The 19,886-nt window shown below is 49.0% G+C and overlaps 1 protein-coding gene across 4 annotated transcripts; it reads left to right on the top strand.

The window, feature by feature from the left end:
- The first annotated feature begins 456 nt into the window (after positions 1–456).
- Positions 457–19,885, top strand: bag6l (BCL2 associated athanogene 6, like). Of its 4 annotated transcripts, none has more exons than XM_084484921.1 (24): positions 457–1,000; positions 1,134–1,251; positions 1,483–1,706; positions 3,236–3,307; positions 3,431–3,553; positions 4,855–5,030; positions 7,062–7,191; positions 7,866–8,069; positions 9,028–9,268; positions 9,402–9,452; positions 9,674–10,020; positions 10,407–10,482; positions 10,698–11,023; positions 11,277–11,532; positions 12,283–12,452; positions 12,866–12,919; positions 13,409–13,511; positions 14,343–14,467; positions 14,747–14,884; positions 15,338–15,409; positions 16,940–17,155; positions 18,074–18,181; positions 18,613–18,759; positions 19,168–19,885. In XM_084484921.1, the coding sequence occupies exons 1-24, from the start codon at positions 920–922 to the stop codon at positions 19,261–19,263; spliced, it is 3,654 nt and encodes a 1,217-aa protein (XP_084341047.1). In that variant the 5' UTR covers positions 457–919; the 3' UTR covers positions 19,264–19,885. The 4 variants fall into 4 exon arrangements, with proteins under 4 accessions (XP_084341047.1, XP_084341045.1, XP_084341046.1 ...); XM_084484919.1 differs by having other exon boundaries at positions 10,632–11,023; XM_084484920.1 differs by having other exon boundaries at positions 10,404–10,482.
- Position 19,886: the final 1 nt, after the last annotated feature.

The following is a 19,886-nucleotide window of genomic DNA, read 5'->3' as shown; positions in this document are numbered from 1 at the left end:
CATTAATAGTTGTTCTTGGAGAACATGATATGCAGGCCCATCCCTTTTACACACTTTGTCAACAGTTATTTTTGTTATTATGGATGAACTGCATGATCAGTGATCTCTTCTCTTCTTGTCTACCTATGTGATAGTCAAACACCCTAACATTAAATAAACATCCATTAAAATACAATTATATATTTTATAGTTTATCATTAGGTCTACCTAATGATAGTCAAACAACAATCATCCTAACCTCAATTATTCACCATTAAATTAACATCCATAAAAAAAAAAAATATATATATATATATATATATATATTCGAATTCCAATAAGCGTAATGGAATTTGTTTCATGAGTGATCGAAACTTGTAGGTGAAGAATTCTTTAGTTGCAGCACAAAAAGCGCTCAGGCATTTTAACTGGACATAACAATGTATGCTGGGTCCTCACACTGCTTAGTGGCGGCGCACAGGGGAGCCTGCGGCCAGGGAAAGACTGTGTTTCATCCTCTCGTTAGCATAGCAAATCAATGCTTTTCAGGCGAGACGCTTTGTGACAACTTAAAAACCGAACTTATTTTCACATCTTCAAGACCAAAACATTTTCCAGTGGAGATTAGCCGTAGCTAGTTAGCTTTGTTTGCCTCCCACTAATTGGGATTAGCTCACGATAGCTAGCTAGCTAGCTAGCCATCAAGCTAACAACAATAATAACAACCTCCACCGGCAGGCTAACAACAATAATAACGCACCAACACCGCACGCTTCGGATTCAGGACTAACGGACATACGGACTCGGGTCAAGGGGGACTGTGTTTAGCACGGATACGTCCGCTACGGAGCTTTAACGAGTGGGTCAGGAGCTTGATCGGTGAAGCCATTCTACAGCACCGCACCACGTCTCTCGGACCTGTGATCGTCGATCGGGGACCATGGCAGAGTCTAGCGCCTCCATCGAGGTCACGGTCAAGACGCTGGACTCTCAGAGCCGGAGCTACAAAGTCAAGGGCGAGGTAATGCAGTTTTACATTGTGACATTTGTGTTTCGGAAGTGGATGTGCAACTATGGTGTGCACTGAGCTCCGCGTCGTTGTCTCTGGAGGTGTGTATGTAATAACCCCCCCCCCATGTTGTTTGTGCCATCAGTTGACAGTGAGAGAGTTTAAGGAACACATTGCCACATCTGTCGAGATCCCGGTCGATAAACAGAGGCTGATCTACCAGGGAAGGGTGTTGCAAGATGAGAGAACATTGACTGATTACAGTAAGTAAGATTGACACGCTAATTATATAGACGTTTATCTTTTGATGGGCTCAAACCGTGCTGCTTGCCATTGTAACGGTAATTGTCTTTGGTCGTTCCTGAACAGATATCTGACACATACTATAGCAGCTTGTAAGAGAACCATTTAATGCGTAAGGGCGAGTGGCTTTTTTTCATCTTCATAGTTCTGATAGTATGATAATGATATCTTTCATCTTAATTGCCCCTCAGACGTGGATGGGAAAGTGATTCATCTGGTGGAGCGGGCGCCACCCCAGCCTGGCTCCTCCGGCTCTGGGGGTGCGGGGTCGTCTACAGGGGGGGATACAGGGCCCAGCACCAGCCACTCCTCCACCACCACGCAGGGCATACCTCATGACCGCAACGGGAACAGCTACGTAATGCTGGGGACTTTCAATCTCCCCGTCAACATCATGGATCCACAGCAGATACAGGTGAGGATGAAAGCTGCCGTTCTGTTCCAGCCCGCCCACCTGAAAAGTACAAGCGTTGATGGGTTGATCTCCCCTAGCCTACATTATCATAGAAACTCTGATTGTTTATTAGATTATTAAAGAGCCAGTGAACCCAATGTCAGCAGGAATTCAATACACTATGAGATAAAACAAAATGTGGAGGGGGGCATGTTATCCCCATGGTTACGGCCCACGGTATATTTGTGATAATCTTTTTAGTGCCGTCGTTGTGTATGAGGGTTAACTTATAATGAGCGATGTTGTATATGAAATGCGCCACACACCACAGCGATATACTATAGGTGTCCAGGAATCCTAACCCTCACTCGGATGCGGGACTATTAAATAAACCGCTGCTCAGATGGAGCTTCACCACCAACACACACCGTGGCGGTATACATTAAGTTTCCGAAAAGCTCCACTTACTCTCTGACACCTCAATCGACTGCTGGCCAGGCAGAGCGCCACACGTCAACACAAACGCGCCGCTGGGGTCCCATGGTTTTGATGTCTGAGTGCCTCAGAAAAGGCACTCAGATGTCTGGAAAAAAACGCCATCTGCATCTAGCAGATGGCGCGATCATGTAGTGTTTTGGGCAGAATGGCAAGAAAGGACTATATAATTAGTTTCTCTAAATTGGGGACTTATTTCAGTAACGGTTATAAAATGGCATAGATTCTTTGTTGACAATCATATAAGACAAATGACTACGTTAAAAACAGTTTTAGGTTCGCTGGCTCTTTAAAGCATGCGGCATAGTGTGCAAACTTGTCGGCTTAGCTCAGGAGGTAGACTGGGTTGACTTGTAACCGAAAGGTTGCTGGTTCGATCCCTGATATCGCCTAGCTGAGTGTCGAGCTGTCCCTGAGCAAGACACCTCACCTTAACTACTCCCGACGAGCTGGCTGTCGCCTTGCGTGGTTGACTCTGCTGTCGATGTGTGAATGTGGGTATGATCCGTTGTAAGTCACTTTGGACAAAAGCGTCTGCTAAATGCCCTAAATGTAAATATAAACTTAAAGTGAAAAATCATATTCGACAACGTGATCTAGGCCTGGGCAGTAAAACAATAAATTATCGTATGGTGATAGACTTTTGATCAATATCAATATGAAACATGTTCAATATATATCAGTAAGAGACTGGACCACCGAATCTAGCAGCTGGGTTTGTTACACAAACACGGTTCCATACTTATTTACAATATTTCAGTGTTTTTCATTGTTGTATCGACATCGGAGTATTTATCAATGAAGAACCGTGGAAGGTCATATTAAGTGTTAAACAGAAGTGTTTAATTCCAGCATGGTAATTCCCAGTCTTTTTAGGTCATTACAATTATCAATAGTTATCGATTATCGATCAATAGGATCAAGTTACATGTCTCGTGACATGTCTTTCAGCCATATCGCCCAGGCCTCACTATGTAAAATGGGAATGTCCTTTTGGAGCGGCATCATTGTTCTGTTTAAGAATACTGTTTAACGGAGGATTTGTTGCTGCCCAGATGTCCGTCCAGCAGATGATGGCCGGCGTCGGCGAGGCCGGGAGGGCGACGCGGGTCAGCACCAACACCGGGGTGGCTGCCGACCGTTCCTAAACATCTGGCACTCAGTGATTATCGGATCACTGCCTTTTCATTGTTTTTGTCCTTCTCGGCCCCCGTTCGATCAAACCCTTGAACAATCTTGTTTCCTTGCAGAGCAACGGGTCGGTGGACGTGCACATCAACATGGACCAGTCGGTCCAGAGCGAGCCCAGGATGCGGCTCCAGATGGCGGAGAACCTGCTGAGAGATGCCCAGGCGCTGATCGGCCGGCTGGAGGTAGGACTGCACTGCCGCACCGAGCCCTAAAGCTGCGTTCGCACTAACAGCGACGGGGCGGCGCGACTCCATACAAAGTCAACGCATAGACACGTTCCAGGCATTCCAGGACTCGCGGCGCCCCGTCGCTTTCGGTGTGAACGCGCCATAACACAACCACTGTCTTCTGCCTGGAAGATTTGTACATACAAGGAAGATTACATGTTGAGCTTGGTGCATAAAAGACTTAAAGCAACACGATAGAAGCGTAATATTAACAAAATATCAGCAATATAATATTTATGCACTAAATTATTAAGAGCTATAAATGAAGAGGCATTGCGAGGAAAACATGCTGTGAAATGGGTATGAGGCATGTAAACCATAGTTAGAATAAATATAGATGTGTGTATCTACACATGTTTATTTTACACACGAGTGTTTCAAGGCGTCTTCAATAGAGAAATCTGTTGACAAAAATGACTGAGTCATGGTCAGGAATGCATTTGGCCACATTGCCAGTAAAGTATGAAGACATAAGCATTCCTGACCACATTCTAGACCTATGGGCTCATTTGTGAGCCCACTTTTCAGCATAAAAAATGACTTCAATTATTCTATAATTCGCTATTCAACATATCAAGTGAGCTCATTAAAAAACATTTGTACACAAATCATTTAAATTTACATTTAGGGTAATTAGCAAACGCTTTTATCCAAAGCTACTAAGTACATTTGCCAGAAGAAAGAGAAACGAAAATATGTCCCTGTTGGTACAGTTAGGATGTTCGTAGAACCAAGTGCCAAGCACTTAACAATTTCTAGGTAATCCCATTCCCCGTATGCAACAAAGATAGTTAGGATAAGTTGCTACACAATGCTAAGTGCTATTTTTAAGTGCCAGGATGTTCAACATGCAGTAAGTGGGAACATTAAGTACCAGGACGTACAAACATGCAATAAGTGCCTATGAGAGTAGGGGAGGAGAAGGTGGGGGGTGAGGAGGGAGGCTATGCAGAGTCCAGATGAACTGCGGTTCTGACATCGGCAGGGAGCTCGTTCCAACCAAATAAGCATCGGTGTGATATATTGATATGTGTTTTACCAAGAGACACCAAATAGTCTGTTTTAAGTAATCCAATAAACAACGGTTGCCTCTTAAATCCAAAGCAACATTTATAGAGGATATCATTTCCACTTGGGTTATTTTTCCTTGTGTACAGCCAATGGTAAATACAGTATGACGTTTGGATCTGCTAGATGTGAGACTGTGCTGTGTGTTGGTTCTGTGAGTCCCTTCATGCTTCCACATGTTTGTTTAGGGTCAGCCCAGTGACACGGCCTCCGCGCCCGGGACAGATCCGTCCCAGCCCTCCTCCGGGACCGGCGCGACCCCCTCCCAGCCCATGGACACCACCACTCTGCCTGCCCCGGCTCCACCCTCATCCTCCTCTTCCTCCTCCACCCAAACAGAGGCTCCACCCCCTCCTGGCTCCAAGTAAGCCACATATAACTCCTCATTCGGTTTGAACCTCGTTACTAGGGGTGTAACGATACGTGTATTCGTACCGACATTTTTCGGTACGGGTTTAACGGTTTGATGCACGCTTCATTTCGATACCTACCGAAAAAATTATTATTATTGTTATTTAAAAAAAAAAAAAACGTTTTTATTGATTATCAATGATTATCATTGATTATCTGTGACTGCCTTGTCTTGTCCTGACAATGGAAATAAGTCCTGGGCCCCGTTTCCCGAAAGCATTGTTAGCCTAAGTGGGTCGTAGAGTTTTCAGACCGTTTCTCGAAAGCATTGTTGCGTAACGAACGTCGTTAAAACCCTCGTAGCTCACGACGGCTCCAGGGGTACTCGTAGAGCGCTAAGAGCATCGTTACTATAGCCTCAGTGGAGTCACCAGCTGGACATTCCGTGGTATTGGATGTATTTTATTAAAACACATCCCACAATACCACGGAATGTCCAGCTGGCGCAATTTCGCAATATAGCCCAAAAACAGTGGTTACCGCCGATATATTACTCATAGACTACTGTTAGATTTAAGTTAGAAGTCAACAACATAAGTCAACAACATCATTTGTTGCAGCAATTTAAAATTTCAAAAATACATGCGCAGCCGAAATATAGGCTACCGATCATGTCACAAGGCATATAATAAAATCAAATTCCATTGCTGTTGTGTGGGAGGTCGCTTTCGAGCTGCACTCCCTCTGATTTTAATTCAACCATCGTGGTTAAAATGTCCTCGTATTGATCAATGACAAGACATACTGTACATGAATCATGCTGAGACCAGCGGGTGTCGGAGAATTTCTGCAGGCGTTTTTTGTTGCGATTGTTTGCCATAAAGCACTGTAGGCGCGTCGGTGAGGCTGTGATGAAGTTCACTATTTATTGGACCGTGTCTAGACAGTTACGAACATCCCTGACCTTAGTGGAGTGCACAATCGCCAAGTTGAAAGCGTGGTTTCTGCAGTGAACGTAGACTGCTGCGATGCCTGCCTTTCCCGCTTACATTGCCCGCACCATCATACCCCTGTCCAACAATATGAGCAGGAATCGATCTAGACCAGCAACAGCAATAGCCGTGTCAATGTCTCTGCATTTGAATGATAATGAATGAATGGAACGTTGCATTTTTAATGTTGACACCAAAGTTTCTAGACTAGAGAGTGCGCGGCGCGCCAATCACTGAATGAATGAATGAAACCTTCTGCGGAATCAGAGAAAGTCTGCCCTCTTTGCGGAGCAAAGCATGTTTCAGAAATCAGCACATTTAGATAAATGCTATAGTGCTATTTTTTATTTTTGTAATATGGAATTATTTCAGGGTAGAAAATGCCGTGCAGGATTAGGACTGATATAGCATATGTCGGCCTAGACCTAATCAATTGTGTTTTAATATATGTAGCATTCATATTAGTCTATTCTTTTCGTAGGCTACTCTGCTGTTGGCCTTGATGGGAGATATTTTTTTGCTGCCACAAAATATAGTTTAATCCAACAACATTCCTGCGTCTCCCCCTCCTACCGAGCCCATTTCAGCACCGTGTCAGTGGACAGCTACAAGCCTACGACGTTGTAAGAGCAGTGCACGCGCGTTCATGTTAAGAGGAGTTTCGGGAAACACTCAGAAAAAAGTTACGAAGCATCGAAACATCCTTCGTAAGAATGATTGTATGAGCGTGGATCCATCATTATCGGGAAACAGGGCCCTGGACTTTATTGTGTTTTTATCCTCAATTGTATTTGTTGTCTTTTAATTTGTGTAAGACATTTGTTTGATACAATTTAATAAATCTAATCAAAATCAAATCCAAAAAAAAACTAAAAACTGCTGTACCGAAAAACATACCGAACCGTGACTTAAAAACCGAGGTACGTACCGAATCGTGACTTTCGTGTATCGTTACACCCCTACTCGTCACAGTAGGTCCACAGGCCATGACCACGGAAATGGGAGAGCAGACCTCAACAGGGATGTCTTTTTTTTCTCCCCTTGGTCTCCAGTCACCCGAGCCCAGCGGAGTTTGTGGAGGTGCTGTCGGAGGTGCGGCGGGTGGAGGAGAGGCTGCGGCCGTTCATCGAGAGGACCCACTCCATCCTGGGCACTGCCACGCTGGCCGACTACAACAACAACGTGAGGACGCCTTTGGGTTTTCTCCATGTTTGTTCCAAGAAGGAGCTCTCGGCGCCCTGTCTCAGGACCGGGCGGTGTGGCCTCCTGTAGGTAGTGGGACCTAGGGCTGGCCGATTGATTGAATTTTGGTCGCGATTTCGATTTTAGCGTCAAACGATCACCAAACTAATTTTATCGGGTTGAAACAAAACTTTTATTTTTTATTTTTTATTAATTAAATGTTTTATAGAAAGTGCAGAACAGCTGGATACATATCTGTACATTATTTTAGATTTGAACATTTTCTATTTGACAGTTTTGTGTATTTTTTTTAAGGTGAAATTTAAAAAAATGTTAAATTTACCAAGGGGCTGTATTTAAAGCTACAAAAATAATACAAATCAAATAAATAAAATCAACGCAACTCTAACGTCCCCAGCTGGTGGGGGGGGGAGATGACGTCATCGTTTGCGTTTCAGGCGTCCACACAAATCCTAACACGAAACCGCATAGGTCCGTTTTTATCTGAATCCACCCTGGGACCTGGTTTCAGAAAAGTGGGTTTTCGGGCACCGGCTGGATCCGTCTGGACGGCCAGCCCAAACGCACAAGACTTGTGCGGTTTCACCAAAAAAAATCGGCTCCGTGCGGACGGGGCCTAAAGGTCTCCTCTTAACTCCTGGCTTGACTTCCAGATGCGTGAGAGGGAGGAGGACCAGCGAACTCTCAACGGGGTCGGAGACACCCTGCGTTTCCTCGGCAACAGCTTGGTCGCCCTCGGCGATCTGCGCTGCAACCTGACCTCCAACCCCCCCCGGCATCTCTATGTGGTCCGACCCATGGCCCACTACGCCTCGCCTGTGCTCCTGCAGGCCGGCCTGCCTCACATGCCCATCCCAGTAGGTTCACATGTGTGTTTGTATTGGGGGCACAAATATAATGTCACAATTTCTCCCAGGAAGGATCCATGTATCACGATTCTCTTTCATGTTTGTGAGTCAGTTACCACTACAACCAAACCCATTAGCTTATTATGATCCCTTTCTTTAGGCTGCCTTAGGCGATTAACCATGGGTAGGAGAAGATAATTAACAATTATTCGCCTTCGGCTATTCCACACTATTCACGGAGCCTGAGGTGAATAATTGTTTATACTATAGTATAGTATACTAATAGTATAGTATACTAATAGTATATACTACACGTGAACACAAGGTAACAAGGTAACACTTTTTGCCGGGATTTATTTGTTTTTATTAGCGGTTTATTTGTTTGTTTTTTTATTAATGTGACGAGACGACCGTCGAGACGATTTGGCAATATCCCATGATTGAGATCTGAATCATGGGATATTGCTCAATATCCAGAGATAGCGAACCAATCAAATTGCGCCATCTGAGGGAGGTTCACGTGTAGCATCTACTAATAATAATTATTGATATATTATGTGTTTGATCTAATAAGAGGTACCAACTCACTGAAGGTTAAAGGATAAAGATAAAGAAAGTCTTTATCAAATATTCCCTGTGAACCGCAGGCTTCCCGCTGTATTCAGGGGGTCATGCGTTTGAGGGGGACCTTTCGGGGGGTCCCTCCACTTTTCAATCGAGATTCGATTTTAAGATTTTTTTATTTTTGCATTTTATGCTTTATTATAGAGGTGAGATAGAAAGGAAGGTATGGGAGAGAGAGAGAGAGAGGGGGGGAGGACATGCAAGCGAAGAACCACGGGTGGGACTTGAACCCGGGTCGCTGCGATCAGGAGCGCTGATTAATGATACGCGCTCTAGCCAGTGAGCCACCGGGGGGCCCCCAGGGGACCCTCTTTAAGCCAGTGTGACTCATGCTGTGTCCTAGATCAACCTGGGGACCACCGTGACCATGACGTCCAACGGACGCCCCACCGCAGAGGGGCAGGCGCAGCCCTCGCACACCGCCGGCCAATCGGAGCAGCAGGGCCCCGGCCAGGCCCCGCCCCCCCAGCCTAACGCCACCACCAACCAGATGCCCGGCGGGCCGGGGCAAGGGGGGCCCCGCGTGATCCGGATCACCCACCAGACCATGGAGCCCGTGGTCATGATGCAGATGAACATCGACGGTAGGTCTCCCTGGCCCCGCTCTGATCGCCCCTCTCTGTTCACCGCCCACTGCGGAGCTCTCTGTTCACCTCTCTCTGTTCACGGCTCACTGTGGAGCTCTCTGTTCACCGCCCACTCTCTTGTGTTCTTCAGGGGACTCTGCCAGCGGGGCTGGACAGGCCAACGGGGCCGCTGGTCAGCCCGGTAAGCGCCTTCAAACGGAGATGCACCCGTTTATCTTCTGTTTCCCAACAAGAGCACAGGATGTTGGGTTGCATCACTAATAGTCTCTCTCTCTCTCTCTCTCTCTCTCTCTCTCTCTCTCTCTCTCTCTCTCTCTCTCTCTCTCTCTCTCTCTCTCTCTCTCTCTCTCTCTCTCTCTCTCTCTCTCTCTCTCTCTCTCTCTCTCGTGTGCGTTCGTTCAGGGGCCACACCCATCCACATCCCGGGGCTGCCCCCAGAGTTCATGCAGGCCATCGTGCACCAGATCTCCCACCAGGCGGCTGCCATGGCAGCGGCGGCGGCCGCGGGCCACCCCGCTCACATGCACCCGGGGGCCACACCCGGGGCCCCGCCGCCGCCGCCGCCGGCCCCCGCGCCCGGCCCCGAGGGCACCGCCCCGCCCCAGCAGCCCCCGCTGCCCACACAAGCCCGGGTGGTGATCACGCGGCCCGCCTTCTCCCCGCAGGGCCCCCAGCACCTGGGGACCCGCGGGGCCACCATCAACCTGAGGCCGGCGGCCCCCGGGGCTGCAGGGCCCCAGCCAGGGCAGGTACGGTCAGAGAGCACGGGGCCTGGGGAGGGGCCGGGGGGGGGGGTTCCAGAGTAGTGATCAACCGATATATCGGCCGGCCGATATATTTTTCTGATTTACAGATTTACTGTTCAATAAATGTTCCTTTTTTAAATTGAGACTAGTAACATTTGTTATCATCATTGTGTCATATTTATGACGTAAATTGAGGGAGACAAAAGCAGTATCAGCTCTAAATATTGGCTCTAGAAAATCGGTATTGGTGTATCGGTCATCAGCTAAGGCTGACGAACAAAAAAATCGGTATCGCTATCGGCCCTAAAAAATCCATATCGGTCGATCCCTAGTCCAGAGGGTATTCCGTGCTGCCGTCTTAACGTAGTTGTGGTTCCCCCCCCCAGCAGACCCTGGCCCCCTCCCCTCTCAGCCAGATGATCAGTGGCCTGGTCGGACAGTTCCTGCTCCCTGGGCAGCAGACAAGTGAGTGTGGCCCGTCCATCGGCAAGCGTCACGTCCTCGTGTCATAACGTCCTCTAGCGGAGGCCTTCTCCCAGCAGGGGGTCTCATCGTTGCATCGTCTCACCGTGGAATAACACGTCTATTCACGTCTTCTCCTAACCGCCCGATAGGCGATCCAGCGTCCACCTTCTCCTCTTCCCACTCCCACTCCTACTCCTTCTCCACCTCTTCATCAGATCCCTCCTTTACCTCCACCCCGGCTCCTCCCCCTCCACCTCCGTCTGCCCACCTGTCGGGACACACCTCCTCCAGCACCACCAGCACCACCAGCACCACCAGCACCACCAGCAGCAGCAGCAGCAGTAGTAGCAGCAGCAGCAACAGCAGCAGCGCCTCCTTCACCAGGCCCCCAGCTGACGGGCTCCCTGAGGGCCATCTGGCCCAGCTGCTGGGCTCCCTGCTGGGGGGCCAGGCGGGGGTCGCGGGCGGGGCCCCGGCCATCACCGTCACCCTGCCTGGCATGCCCGGCAGCTTCTTCCAGGGCATGTCGGACTTCATGCAGGTGAGCTCGTTGACGGCCCCTCCCAGAGGGGTTCCAGTATAGCTGGTAAAGTAATGGTTATAAACCAGATGATGAACTGTACCAGTGGCCATTGGCTCCTGTACCAGTGGCCATTGGCTACAGATTGGGGTATAGATCAGTTTTCTCCTGTACGGATGGTAAACTCAATCTTTTACGTAAGGCGTTACATTTGGTTATGATGTTATACCAAAGTAAAGTCTGATCCGTGTGGACCACGGGTTCGTTCCTCCAGCCCTCCTCAGCGTCCGGAGGCCCCGCGGCCCCCGCGGCCCCGGGCGCCCCCCCGGCCGCGGCCCCCCCCCCGGCCCCCAGCGGCGTGGGGGACACCCTGAGCCCCGAGCTGTTCACCGGGATCGTCCAGGGCGTGCTGTCCACCATGATGGGCTCCCTGGGGGCCCAGCAGGGCACTGGCGAGAGCATCGCACACTTCATCCAGAGGCTGTCCCAGACCAGCAACCTGTTCACGCCCGGCTCCGGGGACGCCGTCGGTGAGTGGGGGGGGGGGGGGCGGGGGGCGGGGAGGGAGCCAGCAGGGGGCCGTGAGGGGCCCTGTCGACTAGACCCCCCCGAGGGGTGCAACATGATGAGGTCATGAAGTGGGGCACGCCCCAGTAAAGCAGTACTAGGTCACAGATGGCATATGGCACAGATTAATCATTTTTGGGTGTATTATTAGGGGTCCTGCGAAAAAAGTAGGAACCCTATTGTCTTCGTTAGGGATAGTAGTAATATTTTTTCACTGGCAAATTCGGTCATATCTCAAAAACGACCGTTGTATAAATTGGCAGGCTTGTTGATCTCGTAAAACGAGTTAGGGATGAAAAGGATGGGCCAGAATTAACTAGATGGTGCTATAATATGCACTGTAAGTGGAAAATACTCAAGGAAAGTTGCCACTAGCAAAGTGACGTTGCCTTTCTGAACCACGGCCTCTCTACAACGCAGGCTGGGCCTTAAAGCGGTACACACGTCGTTTCGTAAACGTCCGTTTTGACAGTGGGCTTTGACACAGTATGCTTTAGATACACGGTCGGTGATTGTTTTGATATGTTTACTTCCGGTAAACCAGTTTTTAAGGCATACCAACGCCATAATACCACACCGACCAAGCTCACCATACCTCCACGTACGGAAGACTTCCATTCCTCCAAATATACTCTAATCTGCCCTCGGCAGTCCACATGTCCTCTCTGGTCCACCCTCTAACCCCGCTCTGCCGGCCTCCGGTCTGCCTCCAGGCTTCTTCGGGGACCTGCTGTCCCTGGTGTGCCAGAGCTTCTCCATGGTGGACATGGTGCTGCTGCTGCACGGCAACGCCCAGCCACTGAGCCGCATCCAGCCCCAGCTCACCGCCTTCTTCACGCAGCACTACCTCCAGGGCCGCCCGCCCACCGACGCCAACATCACTGTGAGTGCCCCGGGGATGAGGGCCCGGGGATGTGGGGCCGGGGTATGGGGGCCGGGGATGAGGGCCCGTGGAGGGGGGCCGGGGATGAGAGCCCGCTGAGAGACCCTGCCACCCTGCCAGGAACCTTTATCCGGACCCTGCCAGGATAATTCCCTGCTTGTGCGTTGGTGTCAGCGCTTACGTTGAGTAGCCGTGGCAGCTCTGGAACAGACCGTTCTCATTTCTTATTTAATAATATAAGCTGACAAGCTGCTAAAAATGTCAACATTTCCGGTAATATCACATACGGCTGCCATGAGCCACCTTACATTACCGCAGAGAGTCTCACCGGTAAGTCTTAACAGAGACAGCCCCGGGCATGTCCACACCCTGGGAGGATTCTTTACGTGACGTCGTTTGGTCTTTTGTTGCAGACGGCAGCGGAGGAGCTGATCAACGGCCTGGAGGAATACATCGTGGAGAGCTTTGTAAGGCCAATCCTTCATACTTGAGTGTACTCGTCACTCATCACCACTTTGAACCAACCATGGCTGGTTTAACCTGGTGATGAGTCATGGATGCTTATTGTACATAGGCAAGGCAAGGCAACTTTATTTATATAGCACTTTATATATAAACATTGCTTCATATATAAACATTGCTTCACATATAATACAATATACAATATACAATAAAAGAAAATAATAGATAAGTAAAATAGATAGAACTCCAACCATCAAGATTCAAGTTTTACTAGTTAACTTGCCAACATCGAGTCTCGAATAATCACGCCCTTAAGGGCTCGTTCATCAGAATGCATCATGGAAGTTTTTGTTGGCAATCCGCCATTTTTCATCATCATCATCACAATGATGATGATCTCTCAAGCCACCACAAAATGATGGTTTATCGATGGTTTATAATATTGGTTTATCAATTAAATTAACATAAATCAACTATGTGTTGTTGTGTGTCAGGCTACCGTAGCGGTGCGGGACGGAGTGGACATCATCCAGACCAACATGTCCTTCCTCCGACAGCAGTTCACGCGCATGGCCATGCACATCCTGCGCTGCAACGGTAAGGAGCCGGCCCCCTGATTGGCTAGCGGAGAACTCTCCTTTCGATACTGGTAGCAGAAGCATATTGGAGGCGGGGCAACGTCACTGTGAGTGAGCGGGCCATGAGTGAGGTCATGAATTAATGCATTCATTCAGTCCAAAACGGGGACAATGTTTGCCCAGACGACCACAAGCTAAGTGTTGGGTTGGGTCCGCCCTATGAGGAGAATCGAAATAGTAACGTTGGCAAAAAAGTAAGAACATTCTGGTGTGCCCGCCCGGTTCTGTTCCGCCCCATTTGCAGAGCAAAAGGTGTTCTGCAGTCTGTCTGTTGGCTCCCCTTTTAAACGCCTGGAGGTGGAGGAGGCCGTGTTCCAACACGCCTCTAAAAAGGGGACGTCACGCCCCTACTGGACCACTACTTAGACAAACAGCCGCCTTCTGACACCAACGATGGCACACACACGCAGACATGAGTCAGCCTCCTGTACCTGTTGTTGTTGTTGTTGTCTAAGGCGTTTGTAGAAAGAGTGCTAGTTTAATTTCCGAAATTAACTTTTCTCCACTCATAAGTTATGAGCTACCATCAACACGTGTGATAGCCAGTGGGTTTTGGTTAAGAGAAAACGTGTGTTCAGTAGTGTAATCCAACCCTTTCAACTAGCTAATGAATAGTATTGCTGATTTTTGTTTAGCGGCTGTTTTCAGTGTTTAATAGTGAATACAGCAGTAGTATCCAGAATAGACTGAGGTTGGTATTCTGATAGTGTGTGTGTGTGTGTGTGTGTGTGTGTGTACGTGTGTGTGTGTGTGTGTGTGTGTGTGTGTGTACATGTGTGTGTGTCCTCAGACCACACCTTCGGGCCCCGCCTGCTGCTGCTGTGCACCCAGGGCCTGTTTGAGTGCCTGGCCGTCAACCTGTACTGCCTGAACGGGGAGCAGAGAGCGCTGACCGCCGTCATCAACCACCGCATCGTGAGTGCTCCCCCCCCCCCCCAGCCCCCGACACACACACACGCACACAAAACCACCCCCAAGGATCAGAGATTCAGACGCTTTTATTTTGAAATGTACCTTTATTAAATCGATTTTAGGAAAGCCCTGACCTGACCGACCTGTGTGTGTTTCTCTGTGTTCTGTGAGAAGAAATGAGGATGAGGATAGTGCAGCGATGCTCTGTTTGGGTGAAGGGTCTGTTGTCTGTTGGGTCGTTGTTTAAAGCCCCCCCCCCCCCCTTTGTCCGTGTGGGTACAGAGAACCATGTCGGCGGAGGTCAACCCCAGCCTGGTGAACTGGCTGACCAGCATGATGTCCATGAGGCTGCAGGTCATCCTGGAGCACAACCCTGTGACGGAGCAGCATGTCCAGCACTACGTCGTCCACACCCGGCAGGTAGGCCCCGGGGACCGCTGCAGCACAGGGGCCCTACAGGAGCCAATGGCCACTGGTCCAGGGGCCCTACAGGAGCCAATGGCCACTGGTCCAGGGGCCCTACAGGGGCCAATGGCCACTGGTCCAGGGGCCCTACAGGAGCCAATGGCCACTGGTCCAGGAGCGAATGGCCACTGGTCCAGGGGCCCTACAGGAGCCAATGGCCACTGGTCCAGGGGCCAATGGCCACTGGTCCAGGGGCCCTACAGGAGCCGATGGCTACTGGTCCAGGGGCCCTACAGGAGTGTGTGTGTGTGTGTGTGTGTGTGTGTGTGTGTGTGTGTGTGTGTGTGTGTGTGTGTGTGTGTGTGTGTGTGTGTGTGTGTGTGTGTGTGTGTGTGTGTGTGTGTGTGTGTGTGTGTGGATATAGTTTACAGTGACCATCGTCCTTGTCTTTCTTCTTCTTTTCATCAGAATGACTCGACCGGCTCAGCCCAGACGTGTGAGGCTGCAGCCGACCCCCCGCAGGCCAACGGCGGTGTGGAGGTAGGGCTCTGAGAGAGAGAGAGAGAGAGAGAGAGAGAGAGAGAGAGAGAGAGAGAGAGAGAGAGAGAGAGAGAGAGAGAGAGAGAGAGAGAGAGAGAGAGAGAGAGAGAGAGAGAGAGAGAGAGAGAGAGAGAGAGAGAGAGAGAGAGAGAGAGAGAGAGAGAGAGAGAGAGAGAGAGAGAGAGAGACTCTTTATTAATCCCCCGGAGGGGAAGTTTGTTTGTTTGTTTGTTGCAGCAGTGGAAAACACGGGATAAAAATACAAAGTACTGATGAAAACAAAAAATATGCGCTAAAGACAAACAAAACAAACAGTATAAATATAAAGTGTAAAACATAACCTGTGAATGCAGTGCTTGCCCCCGGGGTTTGGACAGGAACAGGATTTGTGTTGAACTGAACAACAACCTTATGTTGTTAAACCTTCACCACCACATGTGGTGTTTTTCCCGTCGTATCATTTTGGAACGGCAACGACTCCCGTGGTGCCACTGGCTGCCATCCACTCATCCTACAGGTGGTCCGCGCTCAGAGGGCTCTGTGACCTCCCCTTCTCTCCCAGCACAGAGGGGTGCAGTGTGTTGGAAAGCTTTTTGAATCACGTGATCCTTTGCCACAACAACAACCCCAGTGACTCATCTTAGGTAGATGTTTCCTAGGATACGACCCGTATGAGGTCACCCCCGACTCCGTCGTTAAACATCACGTGAGAGGAGTTTAAAAAAAAAAGAAAAACTCGCCCCAGACTTTTATTCCATACTGAATACACTATTGGGTTTGGCAGAAGGATGCTTCTCAACGCACAACGAGGAACAATCCCATGCATGCGCTACTTGAAGAGCACAAAGGAAAGCCTGAACTGAAGATAATCTCCATCAGTCTGTGGGACACAACACAATTGCTGTGTTGTGTTACCCTGGAAATCCAGAGCTCTCACGAGAGCACAATTAGAATTTGCTCAGCAAGTCACTCTTGGAACGAGCAATATACCCACTCCCCGATTGCCCAAACCCAGAACATTAAGCAATCACATCGGTGTAGATACACCTGTGCCCTGTCTCTCTGACCTGTCCCGTGTCTGTCCCCTGTCTCTCTGACCTGTCTCTCTGACCTGCCCCCTGTCTCTCTGACCTGTCCCCTGTCTCTGACCTGTCCCCTGTCTGTCTGACCTGTCCCCTGTCTGTCTGACCTGTCCCCTGTCTGTCTGACCTGTCCCCTGTCTGTCTGACCTGTCCCCTGTCTCTCTGACCTGTCTCTCTGACCTGCCCCCTGTCTCTCTGACCTGTCCCGTGTCTGTCCCCTGTCTCTCTGACCTGTCCCGTGTCTGTCCACTGTCTCTCTGACCTGTCCCCTGTCTCTGACCTGTCCCCTGTCTCTCTGACCTGTCTCTCTGACCTGCCCCTCTGACCTGCCCCCTGTCTCTCTGACCTGTCCCCTGTCTGTCTGACCTGTCCCCTGTCTCTCTGACCTGTCTCTCTGACCTGCCCCCTGTCTCTCTGACCTGTCCCGTGTCTGTCCCCTGTCCTGCAGCAGATGGAGGAGGGCCTGTCTCCGCCCTCCTCCACCCCGGGGGAGGAGGCCATGGCGGTGGTGGCGGAGGGCAGCCGGGACGCCCCGGCGCCGCCCGGGGAGCGGGCGCCGTCCCGCAGGCTGCTGGTGATGGGCGGGGACATCCCGGTGCCCGTCCTGGCCGGACGGGATCGGCCGGGACCGGACGTGGAGCCCTGGGCCGCTGGCGTGCCCCCGGTGAGAACGGCGCCTCTGATCCAGCATTAGGTCATAGAGTCTGTCAGGAGTCTAGATGGGGTCTGATGGGGTCGGGTTTATCAGCTATAGTGGGTTGATGGTGTATTTTTTATCATCTATAGTGAGTTTTGATGGTGTTTTTTTAAAAATACACCATCAACTCACTATAGATTATCAAAAATACTATCTATAGTACTATCTTAGATACTATCTATAATATATAGTGAGTTGATGGTTTATTTTTTATCATCTATAGTGAGTTGATGGTGTATTTTTGATAATCTAGTGAGTTGATGGTGTATTTTTGATAATCTAGTGAGTTGATGGTGTATTTTTGATAATCTATAGTGAGTTGATGGTGTATTTTTGATAATCTATAGTGAGTTGATGGTTTATTTTTTAAATCTATAGTGAGTTGATGGTGTATTTTTGATAATCTAGTGAGTTGATGGTGTATTTTTGATAATCTAGTGAGTTGATGGTGTATTTTTGATAATCTAGTGAGTTGATGGTTTATTTTTTTAAATCTATAGTGAGTTGATGGTGTATTTTTGATAATCTATAGTGAGTTGATGGTTTATTTTTTTAAATCTATAGTGAGTTGATGGTGTATTTTTGATAATCTAGTGAGTTGATGGTGTATTTCTAGCATTAGTGCCTTAAACATTTTTTAACACTGCATAGTCGAGACTAGTAGGAGACGTGGAAAACTAATTGTTATTGAATTGTACTTATATGTACTACAAACTACAAACCAGGCTGTCCAGATCCCTAAAGAATGACTAGGGGTGCACGACATTATCTAAAGCGACTAGACCTTCCACACGTCAGTGAAGAGCCGTCTGTTTCTCTCTGACGACTGTCAGCCCCTTGTCCCAGGGGGGGGGTCTCTAACTGATCCATGGCGGTCTGTTTCAGGAGTGGGTGCCCATCATCAGGCACGACATGCTGTCTCAGAGGAAGATCAAAGCCCAGCCGCCGCTGTCCGACGCCTACCTCCACGGGATGCCCGCCAAGAGGAGGAAGGTGAGCCTCCAGCCCGCCGCACGTCAGTTCAACACTCAACACCAGTCTCAGAGAGGGAACCAGTTCAGAACCAGTTCCCACCACTACTCGTTACACTGCTGTTCAAGGACTGAGGCTAGGGCGCACGATACAGCGTGGTCACGTCTCTCAATCCTCCCTGTTCAAACTGATATTAGATCTGATAAAGGCTCGTATGTCGACAACCGTGATGTTGTCGTGTTGAACTTGAATGTTCAACCGTCGATGGAAAAATGTCATCTTTCTGGTGCATTTTAGCATAGTTTTTATTTTGTAAACCACATTTAGTCTCGTTTTTATTCGTCTACAATATTGCATTATATATTTAACTATCGTTATCGACACATGACCAGCATTTTCGTTGCGTCTCGTCTCGTTTTCCTCACGTGTGTGTTGTGCTCTGCCCCGGTTAGACCTCGCAGGGGGAGGGGCCCCACCTGTCCCTGTCTGACGCGGTGAGCCGCGCGGCCCGCTCCGCCGGGGTCCGGCCCGTCACCGCGCCCAACAGCCTGCAGGGGGAGCTGGAGACGCCGGAGCTACAGGAGGCCTACACAGAACAGGTACCGCCACTCACCTGAAGGGGTTTGGCCCTCTTGCCCTGTTTTAGCTCCGACCCTCTGGATCCCTCTTCCCCCAATCGATGAGGTTCGCTGAATCTTTGTTTCAGCGGGTACGGAACAGCGGCTCTAGAGAGGATATGTTGTCATTTTTAACAAACAGAATCGCTATTTTAATTAAGTTTGACTAAATAACTGGATAGAAGTTATAAATCGATCCATCATCACTCAATGTTGCTGTAGTGTAGACAATGATGTTGGAAGTCCAACAGAGGCCTCTACAGGCCACCATTGCTGGAGAGGGAGGAGGTTTTAAAGGTGCAGTCCTACAAACGTGAACTGTTGAAACCAGTAAGAACAGAACCGACAGCCGTCCACTTGACCCCCCGTGTGTGTCCTCTACCTCCCCAGGTGAAGTGTGACCTGAAGGAGAGAGTGAGGGAAGACCCCGACTACAGCTCACAGCGGTTCCCCAACACCAACCAGGCGTTCTCATTGGAGGATTGATGCTGGGGACCCTCCATGGGTCTTGATCCCCCACACACGAAGACTCAGAGAACAGAGATCTCACCAAAGAGGAGCAGTGAACAGTGTGGGACCGTGTATCAGATGCTATTTGTTTAGCTTAATGTTAGCAGTGGGTCGATTCTTTAAACCAGTGTTTTTGAAAACCGTATCATTCCATCCTATGTGGCAAATGTTCATTGTATAATATACGTGTAAGATTTAATTGTAAATTAGCACAAATTGTATATGGTAAGTGTGACATGATTGCCATAGTTCTGTTAATGTCCATGTCGAGCAATCAGCGTTGCTCACCATGTAACATTTATATTGCTTTATCGCTCTTTACCGTATCATGGCGATGCACAGCGTCACAATATGCTCTTTGTATTTTTTAGTAAGCTAAAAGATGACCCTCATGTTGGTGTCCATTTTTAATTGAGTAGATCCATGAATATTTGTGGAGGGTCAGAACTATTCTAGCATGACGTCTTTAATGCTAATGCTCTTTTATTTTCAACAAGCACAGCAGAATCTTTCACGTTTGATTTTATTTTTCAATCAACCATGAATGCACAGTCTGCAATTGTGAATAGTGCTCTAAAAATAAAGTTCTAAATCATTGT

The sequence above is a fragment of the Micromesistius poutassou genome, assembly GCF_964030765.1.
Source record: "Micromesistius poutassou genome assembly, chromosome: 20".
NCBI lineage: Eukaryota > Metazoa > Chordata > Actinopteri > Gadiformes > Gadidae > Micromesistius > Micromesistius poutassou.
This window is presented reverse-complemented; position numbering and strand designations above follow the sequence as displayed.